This window comes from Bubalus bubalis, chromosome 2 (assembly GCF_019923935.1).
Source record: "Bubalus bubalis isolate 160015118507 breed Murrah chromosome 2, NDDB_SH_1, whole genome shotgun sequence".
In the NCBI taxonomy this organism is placed as follows: Eukaryota; Metazoa; Chordata; class Mammalia; order Artiodactyla; family Bovidae; genus Bubalus; species Bubalus bubalis.
In genome coordinates this window covers 2,556,855-2,567,293 of record NC_059158.1, presented here as the reverse complement: position 1 = coordinate 2,567,293, position 10,439 = coordinate 2,556,855, and the positions used below count along the sequence as shown (strand labels likewise).

General features: G+C 46.7%; 1 protein-coding gene across 1 annotated transcript; it reads left to right on the top strand.

Moving 5' to 3' along the window:
• Positions 1 to 7,248: 7,248 nt before the first annotated feature.
• On the top strand, positions 7,249 to 8,501 carry LOC102414718 (ERI1 exoribonuclease 3-like). The gene has a single exon (XM_044925391.2). The coding sequence runs from the start codon at positions 7,828 to 7,830 to the stop codon at positions 8,308 to 8,310; it is 483 nt and encodes a 160-aa protein (XP_044781326.2). The 5' UTR covers positions 7,249 to 7,827; the 3' UTR covers positions 8,311 to 8,501.
• Positions 8,502 to 10,439: the final 1,938 nt, after the last annotated feature.

Sequence of the window (10,439 nt, the reverse complement as noted above, 5' to 3'; positions counted from 1 at the left end):
TTTTAGCAGTAAAAATGTTCTCTTGTATCTGTTCCATTCATGGCTGGGGTTTTATCAGCACTAATCTGAGTTGAGGCAAAAATGAGGAAATGAAAAGTATGAGCTGGTGCCAGGGAGTCTGCTGGGCTGCTCCCAGCTTGCTGTCACGGGGTGGCATGTCCTGGGTGGGCTGCTGGTCTGTGGGACAGGAGACTCCTGCCCGGGCAGCCAGACGAGTGGGCAGCAAGGATGGGTGAGTGCAGCCAACCATCACCTGCTCACTACCCAAGACCCCCTGAGAGCTCTAGAACCCGTGACCTTGGCCTTGGCAGGGGGGAGCCCAGCCCAACAAGACTTCTGTGGGGATTCATCAAAGAACGCTCTGTCCAACCCGATCTCCTGGTTTATTCTTTTCCTGCATTTTTGTTCAAATGGCAGATGTTCCCAGGACACACCCTACGTGCCTTTGCTGGTTCTGTCTCTTCATTCTAGAGCCTGCCTCACCCACGTGGAATCCAAAGCATCCTTGAGTCCGTCTCCAGGGGCACTCCTTGCATGCCTCTCTTGATGGTCTCCACCGGCTAGGAACCCGGAGTTCAGGGTTCACCTTCTGTAGCTGCTGATGCTGCTACTTCTGGTTCTTTCACGTCCTTGGGCTTTCTCAGCGCCGGGCACTGGCTCTGCCGTCAGGCTACCCGGTTCACTGTGGAGCTTCCGCCCACCTCGGCTGTTGGCTGTTGGGTGGAGAGACGGTTAGTCTGTCGCTGACGGAGCTGGTGGGAGCCCCGTGTGGATACACGGGACAAGCAGGTGCTCAGGTTCCAGGCTGGGCAGATGCCCATGGCCGGGAGCTTGTGATGGAACAAATCAGAGGAGGAGCTCACTTGGTACAAACGGGGAAGGAGACAGGAGAGAGCACCATGTGCGAAGCTCGGAACCCAGACTCCGGAGACGTGCTTGATGGAGCAGGGCGCCCGCTGGTCCTCCTCTTGAGACCCAGGGGCCGCCGTGGCAGGGCTGGGGAGCCTGAATCTTGGCAGAAGCCCCTGAGGGGCCCAGATGAGGTCTGAGGATTCAGCTTCCTTGAAAGAACTTTCTGGTGGGGAGTGCTGTCTGCAGATGAATTAGGCTGCTCGAAGGGGTGGTGGACTGCCCATCACATCAGCACTTGGTGGAGGCCTGGCCAGAGCTTGGGAGGAAGACTGACCTTCGAGGGCCCTGGTGAGCCCAGGATGGTGCCTGGCTTGTCCCAGGGGCTGTGGAGGCCCTGCGTGTGAGCTGGATAAACGTGAATATTGTAACGCGGGTGTTACCTTTCCTTGTGGAAATCGTCACCCCTCCTCTTTCAGGAGCAGGCTTCAGATGTAGGGTGGGGAGATGGGATCCCCCTGCAGGAGGTGGATGTGCTTGGAGCGGGGAGGACTGATAAGAAAGGGCTGGGAGCTGCCCCCCACCATGCCCCCTACAAAGGGGCCTCTTGGTCAGCATCCCATGCCCACCCGGCAAGGCCGCTGGACCAGCTCGCACGGGAGGAAAGATGGGACCGCCGGGGTGGTGGTGGGGGGAGGGCTGTAAGGCTACACGTCCCACATGGGAGTTTTTCTAGGATGGGGTGGGGGTCAGTTCAGGGTGGCCGCCGTAGGTTAAAAAAATAAAATACGGCCACCAAGAGGAGGTTGGCAGGAGCTTAATCTGAGAGCCTGTTCCTAGGAAGGGCTATTTATAAAGTCAGCACAGCGTCCAGCTCAGCTCAGTGGGGGCTCCCTCCCTCCCAGGATTCTGCCCAGGGTCGGGGGTGGGGGGTGCCTGCCCATCAGAGACAGCCAGTCCCACAGGCTGACCCTCAAATACCCAGGTAGCTGGTGGCTGTGGTTTATTTTGTGTTAGGAGGGTTGGGTTGCTGAAGATGTTATTTTGAACAAATAAAGGTTCACAGAGTTGAAAGAGGCTCGTGGGGTAAAGCTCTTTTATTGTCAGTGGAAGCGTGGCTATGGAGGTTAACTCAGGCTACGTGTAAAAGCAAACACGAGACCAGGGGCTGGGAAAACCAACTGCAAAGTGGGGGGAAGTGAGGGAGAATGCTGATTCATAGGAGAAGACAGGCACTCTCTGAGGGGTGCTTCCCGTAGACTGAGTCGGGGGATACTGCAGAGGGGGTGCAGCCCTGCACAGAAAAGCTGGGCTTCGCCCCAGCTCTGCACTCACTAGCTGTGTGACCTGGGGCCAGTCACGTCGCCTCTCTGAACCTCAGTTTCTCCCATCTGTAAGTTAGCCTGATCACCCCCGCCTGACCAGCCTCACTGAGCAGCTTGCAAGTCCATCTCTGTGAACAGAATTAAAATATGGATACCGTCAAACTCGACTCCCTTGCTTTCTGGCCGTGTGGGCCGTCTCTGCTGACTTGCTGCGTCATGCCCACCTGAAAATGCTGTTTCTGTGTCGCCTAGAACGGCCCCTTGGGGCCTCGTGAGTGCCTCTGGGGGGCTGCTCTCCCGAGAGGGGTGTCCTGAACTTCTCTCTCTCTCCCCCAGTGCTCGGAGGCGAAGCCTGGGCTGGGCCCTCGTCTTCCCCTGTCCTCCCCCTTGGCCCCCCAGTCCTGAGGGTGTTTCTGCGTCCCGTTCACCCCTCGGACACCGCCGCCAGGCTCCCATCACCGGGCCTTTGCACGTCTGCTCCCTGACCGCCCAACCCCTCCCCCGGTCAGCCTTTACTTCCCTCCTTCAGGTCGTCTTCACATGGGAGGCCTGCCTACCTGCCCACCCGATTTTAAACCGTGCGAGCCGTTCCCGTTCGTCTCCCTTGGTTTATTCTTCCCTTCAGCAATCCTCTACCATGCTCGTTTACATGTGCCCCTCCCACGCCCACCCTGGAGCCGAGGCTGCACCAGAGCGACCTGCGCCTTCCCTTTTTACAAGGCCTGCTCTCCTCCTCAGTCTCCCCTGGAGGACAAGCTGGGGAGGAATCTCTTTCTTCCTTCTTTGTTGGCCACGTTGCCCAGCATGTGACATCTTAGTCCCCCATCAGGGATCAAACCCATGCCCCCTGCATTGGGAGTGCAGAGTCTTAGCCACCAGACCTCCCAGGAAGTTCCAATCTTCTTCTGTTGTCTGGAGGAATCTGTATCAACTTCAGATGATTTGTTCCTTGAACGTTTGACCTCCTCTGTCAATCCATCTGGGCCAGGTGCTTTCGGTCTAGGGGGAAATAATTCTAGCCAGAGTGCTGCAGTTTCTTTGATAATCACATAACTAAAACATTTTGCTTGAGTCAGTTTTAGAAAGTTATATTTTTGTAGAAATTTCTCTGTTTTCAAAAGTGTTGGCATATCATTTTTGATCATATTTGGGTTATTTATTATGTACACTTCATGTGTTCTTCCCTGTAATTCATGAGGGTTTCCCTGATAGCTCAGCTGGTAAAGAATCCACCTGTAATGCAAGACACCCCGGTTCGATTCCTGGGTCAGGAAGATCCACTGGCGAAGGGAAAGGCTACCCTCTCCAGTATTCTTGGGCTTCCCTTGTGGCTCAGATGGTAAAGAATCCGCTTGCAATACGGGAGACCTGGGTTTGATCCTCGGGTTGGGAAGATCCCCTGGAGAAGGGAACAGCTACCCATTCCAATATTCTGGCCTGGAGAATTCCATGAACTGTATAGTCCTTGGGGTCACAAAGAGTCGGACACGACTGAGCGACCTCACTTTCACTTTCTCTTTAATTCATAATATTGCTTGTTTTAACTTTTTTCTTATTTGATAAACTTTGAGAAATTTATATTGTTAGTTTTAGCAAGGAACCAACTTTTACCTTTTTGTCTCCTCTCTATTGTCTTTTTGTTTTCTATTTTGCTGATTTATGTCTCTATTGTTACTTTACTTTGGCCACCTCATGCGAAGAGTTGACTCATTGGAAAAGACTCTGATGCTGGGAGGGATTGGGGGCAGGAGGAGAAGGGGACGACAGAGGATGAGATGGCTGGATGGCATCACTGACTCGATGGACGTGAGTCTGGGTGATGGACAGGAGTTGGTGATGGACAGGGAGTTGGTGATGGACAGGGAGTTGGTGATGGACAGGGAGGCCTGGTGTGCTGTGATTCATGGGTCGCAAAGAGTCGGACACGACTGAGCGACTGATCTGATCTGATCTGAATTCCTTTTAATTCCCTTGTGTTTGTTTTGTTTTCTTCCCTGAAGCTTTTAAGAACACTTAACTCACTCATTTTGAGATTTTCTTCCATTCTAATGTAAATATTTAGCTATAAATTTTCCTCAAAGTATACATTGGCTGCATCCCAGAAATTTTAATGTAAGATTTTTTAATATATAGTTTTAGATATTAAAATCTTTTTATTTTGATATTTCCCCTTTAATTCATGAGTTATTTAGCAATACTGCTAAATATGTGGACATTTTTAATTTATATTTTACACTTCTGATTTAATTTCATTGTGGTCAGAGTTGCTAGTCTGCTTATAATAGAGACTGAAGTTTATTGAGACTTTCTAAATGGCCCATACATGATCAGATTTTTGTATATATTCCAGATGTGCTTGAGAAAAAAATGTATATTCTTTATGTTCGGAAGAACTCTACGGTTAGATGTTATTTAAGTGAGTCATAAATCGAACTGAATGCGGCCTACTTTCCATACTCTAGATTTTTCTTTTTGACCAAATAACTGAAAAAGCCTTGCTAAATTCACCCTTGTTCTATACATCTAAATATTTTATGTACATTTTTATGTAAAGTTGCCCTCTTCTTGGTGGATTAAAACTGTTGTTATTTGATGGACCCACAGCTAAGGATGACTGCACATTTGAGGACAGCCTGTGTATTAGAGACTGAAATTCACATTGTCTCTAGAGGAGACACAATTGCAAAGATTGGAAGAAAAAATAGTTGCATTTCAGTAATTTCCTTAGAAAAGAGAAACAATCTAAGAACAAGAAAGAGCTCTTTGAAATAAAAAACTTGAAAATGAAACAAAATTTCCAGTAAGACTTGTAAGATAAAGAGAGTCTTTTAGAAAGTAACAAACAGACAGAAAGATGAACAACTGACAGATAAGATGAGGAAATTGAAGCCTGTATTTGGAAAGTTCAGTATCTTCCTGGAGTTTTAGGAAAAGAAATAGAGAAGGCAGACTGGAGGAATCTTAAAAATACATCTTGCTAGGAAATGTTCTAGAACGGAAGGACATAATTTTCCAGTTTGAATAACCCATTAGAACCTAGCATAATGATTGACAAAAAGTGGGTAAAAACTTTCTGAGAGATAGAAAAGGTCACAAAAGCTCAAGAATTAAGATTGCACCTGAGGAGTTTCTGATGGCCCAGCGAGTTAAGACTACAGCGTCAACGCAGGGGGCCAGGTTCGATCCCACAGACCGTGTGGTGCGGCCAAAAGATTCAAAAAAAAAATTAAGATTGTACCGGATTTTTCAGTAGCAATGTTGAATATTAGATAACATTTCAAAAAATCTGGAGAAAAATTATTTCAGTAAGATAGATTCAAATGATTATATTGAAGGATATGTAAAATGCATAAAAATAAAATCACATCTCCTGGGTGTAAGGCATGTAGTCCCAAACTGCCACCTACATTTTAAAAATCAGCTTTAAGGAGGTACAATTTAATGTACAAAAGCATTAGCTAATTTTAAGTGTACTGTTTAATGAGTTTTGACTAGTGGTTCTCAACCAGAGGCAATTTTGCCTCCCAGTATAGATAGATATCTGGCAATGTCTGAAGATGCTTTTGGTTGTCACAACTTGAGGGGTGGGGTAGCTACAGACATCTAGTGTGACAGAGGCCAGGGATGCTGTTGAACATCCAGGAATGGACAGGCCATGCCTCCAGAACCAAAACCACGCTGCCCAGATGTCAGGAGAGCCAGGGCTGACAAAGCCCTGCTTTGAAAATAGACGTGTAATTGACACCGTAATTGCGATACAGAATAGTTCTCACCTGAGAAGGTTTCTGGTTCTCTTTTATAGTTAATTCTCTCTACATCCTGCTGTGCTTAGTCGCTCAGTTGTGTCCCACTCTTTGTGACATCATGGATTGTAGCCCGCCAGGCTCCTCTGTCCATGGGGATTCTCCAGGCAAGAATACTGGAGTGGGTTGCCATACCCTCCTCCAGGGGATCTTCCCAACCCAGGGATTGAACCCAGGTCTCCTGCATTGCAGGTGAATTCTTTACTGTCTGAGCCCCCAGGGAAAATACTGATCTGCTTCCTATCACTTCGGTTTTACTTTTTCTAGAATTTCACATAAGCGGCATCATACTGTAGATAGCCTTTTGGATCCTGTCTCTTTTGTTTGGCATAATGTTTGTGTGATTCATCCACCAGTAATTCAGTCCTTTTTATTGCTTTGAAGAGTTCTACTGTATGTATGTACCACAGTTTGTTTATCTAGTCATTCAGTGAAGGAAAAGTTGGGTTGTTTCCAGTTTGGGGCAATTATGAAGAGATCTGCTATGGACATTGATGAATATGACTTTTATGTGGACATATGTTTTCATTTCCTTTGGGTAAATATATAGGAGTAGAATTGACGGGTCATAGTAAGTATATGTTTAATTTTATAAGAAATTACCAAATTGTTTTCCACAATGAACACCATTTTACACGCCCATCAAAAATGCTTGAGTTCCAACTGCTCCATATGCTTGCCAACACTTGGTGTTGGCCATCTTTTCAGCGTATGCTTCTGGGATTAATGATTTGTTCAGCGTCTTTTCATGTGCTTGTAAACATTTGTATAACATATTTTTCTAAAGTGTTTGTTCAACTCTTTCCCTTCTTACAGAAAGTATACTGATTGATTATCAAATGTTGAACTCACTTTGAAGTCCTGAATATGTCCCACTTGAACATGATGTGATACACTTAAAAAATATTGTTTGGTTTGTCTTGCTGATATTCTTTTAGGACTTTGAGCCTTTAAGTTCATGAAGAATATTTGCCATAGTTTTACTGCAGTTTACTTTGTTTGGTATTGGGGTGATGCTGATTTCATAAAATGAAATTAAAATTTTCTTTCTCCTATATTTTCTGAAAGTATTTGTGTAGGATTTGTATTATTTGTTTCTTAAATATTTGATGAAATTTGTCAGAGAAGCCATCTAGACCTGGCTATGTATTTTTATGAAGGTTTTTAATTACAATTCCATTTGTTTAATAAATATGGACTTATTCTTACATTCTATTTCTTCTCATGTCTGTTTTAGTAATCTGTATCTTTTAAGAATGTGACTGTTTAATCTACCTTTTGGGAGACATATTCTTGTTCGTACTCTTTCCTTACTAATTTTTTAAAATATTTGTAGGATCTATGGCATTTTCCCTCTTCCATTCCTGAGCGCCTTGTGAGGCCGTTATTACTTTGGATAGGATCTTCAGTTTGTCGCTGAGTTTAGGTTAAAAGATTTGCTCAAGATCATGCTGGTGCTGAGTGCCAGAGAATGGACTCCAAACTCACTACCTCTACTAATTATTCTATAATATGCACAGTCACCTCACAAAACAACTTTGAGCATGTTGATTTATTGACCCACATATTTGTGTAACCGTGACCTGATTACTTGGATGGCAGGCAGTAGGATGGAACATACATTGACTTTGGTTTGAATAGGTTTGAACAAGTGACGTCACAATCGCTTGCTGTCTGACCTTGGGAACATCAGTTTATCTGAGCCTCCTTTTCTGCACCTGAAATAAGATATGATTACCTTCCTCATAGGATTTTCTTAAGAGTTAACATACATAAAATGCTTTAACAGGGGGTCAGAGTGCACGGAGGAAATCATCGAGTTCCCCATCCTGAAGCTAAATGGCCGGACCATGGAGACTGAGTCTACCTTTCACACGTATGTCCAGCCTGTAGTCCATCCACAGTGTACTCCCTTCTGTACAGAGCTCACTGGGATTATTCAAGCCATGGTGGGTGGTCAGCCAAGCCTGCAGCAAGTGCTGGAGAGGGTCGATGAGTGGATGGCGAAGGAAGGCCTCTTAGATCCAAACGTCAAGTCAATTTTTGTCACCTGTGGACACTGGGACTTAGAAGTCCTGCTCCCAGGACAGTGCCAGTACTTGGGCTTGCCAGTAGCAGATTACTTCAAGCAGTGGATTAACCCGAAAAAGGCTTACAGCTTCGCCATGGGCTACTGGCCCAAGAACGGACTTCTAGACATGAACAAGGGCCTCAGCCTGCAATACACAGGCCGGCCCCACAGCGGCATTGACGACTGCAAGAACATTGCCAACATCATGAAGACACTCGCGTGTCGAGGCTTCGTCTTCAAGCAGACGTCAAAGCCGTTCTGACCGGCCGAGGATGGGATGGGGCAGGACAGGGTAGCTGCTTGGCCCAGCCCACAACCTTCCTCTCCCTCACCAGAGGGGCAAAGGGAGAGTGGCACAGCTCTGCGTCCAGAGTGTCCCCCAGCCCGCCCTGTGGGCTTCTGCCCTGGGTAAGGCCTGGCTACTTGGCCCCTCTGGAATAGATACTTTGTGCCCCCAACCCCCACCTCTCAACCTCAGCCTAGTATCAGCCCCTCCCACTGTGGGACTGGGCTGGGGGACCTCCTCCTCACGGCCTCCTCCCAATACACAGGCTTCTGGTGGGGCCACCAAGCCCCCCTGTGCCCCCTCCCATCTGTAGTGCATGGTGCGTGGTGCCCCCAGGGCTCCAGGACAGATCAGGCCCCACCTTGTGTCTGCCCCTGTCCCCACTGTGAACGTGCCACTGAATAAAGTCGGGGAAATGAGGGGAAAAAAAAAAAAAAGCTTTAACAGTAACTGGATGTTGCTTAATAGTATGATCATTTTCGTTAGCTATGCAAATAACTGAAGCTATTTAATGATCCACACTTTGTATATGGGAACAGCAATATTGACCCACTCTCAGAAGGACGACATTAAGTCTTCCTACTGGACTACTCAGTTTCACAGAGGACGCGTGGGTAGGTGAATGTCAAAGCTAAACTGAAATTATTTAACTATTAGTTTGCTTTTGGAGATCACCTTTCCAGGAACAGGAATCTTGTGAGAATCGAGCTACATCTGTATAAGTCCTTTTTTTTGTACAGTAGTATAAATGCAGAGAAAAACGTGGATAAATCAGATAATGGTAGTCATCTCTGAGGGTTGGGATAATGGTGGGGCCATTCACCTGTTTGTTTTTTTATTTTTTTATTATTTTTTTATTTTTTATTTTTTTAATTTTATGACCATAATAGAATTAATCTTTAATAAGAGGGTTATTTGGAAATTCTCAACGTTTTTTTAGTGCTTTTAAAAAAATAATGATGATGACCTAGAGGAGTGGGGTGGGAGGAGAGGGAGACACGGGATACATGTGCACATACAGCTGAGTCATGCTTTTGTGTAGCAGAAGCTGACACAGCATCATAAAGCAATTAAACTCCAATTAGAAAATAAAAAACAGTGAGACGATACCACTTTTATAATCTGAAAAAAAGAATATGATTGAAAAAAGTTTGATGTGACTTGCTCCACGCCGGCTCCTCGAGATCCTTTCTTCCCAGATGCTCAGCAGTCCTCCTGGCATTGACATCAGTGGAGTGGTCTGTAGATCCGGAATTTCTGTAAGCACCAGCCAGCCACTTGTGTCCTGGAATTTGCATCTGGTTTCCATAGCACTGTGCCCCTTCATTCTCTCCAGGCCTGGGAGCCAACACATTTTAGGATGAGAGCAAGTGTGCTCCTTCTAAAGGTGAGGTTTCGCTGCTAGTCTTTCCAGCCTTGAACACAACCTCCTGAGGACATTATTGCTGTCAAAACCGTTTTAATTAAATGTATTTGTAAACAGAGATTCAAAAGGGACTTGGCTGTTATCTCACACCCCAAGATGGCATTCGAACTTTGCCTTTCATTATGCCTAAGAGTTATCTCCAAAGCCAACGCTGGACTCAATTTTACCGTTTCTGATCCTTGCTGGTCCATCCGGGTCTATCCGAGGCTCCCTTCCTGAGTTCCGTCTCTCCGTGTTTTCGCCTTTTCTGTTCTTTCCGGAGCTCCTGCTCTTCCCGGAGATGGGAGGGGGTGGGGAGAGGCCGGCTTTGGCTCCGACAGCTGTGGGAGGAGCAGCGTGGCTCCCTGCGTCCCCGGGCAGCTTGCTTCTTCCGAGGGCTCTCGAGTTCGGTGTCCGGCAGCTGCTCTGAGGGCCCTAGAGTTTCAAATGCTTTCAGATCTCACCTTACTACGGTCTTAAAATGTCATCCTTCTCCAAGTCGACAAGCTCTCTATCCGGGAGGATGTCCAGGGGTGTCGGTTCTTCTAGATGCTCCCCGGTGACTGATTGGTCCCTGGGCACCTACTCCTCTTAAGGTGATGCGCTAACCGACACCACTGCCTCCTTCCCTAGTGTTTGGCTCTTGCTGAAGGTTCAGGAACCGAACAAGAAGCTGGCTGTGCTCTGGGGGCCAGGCTAG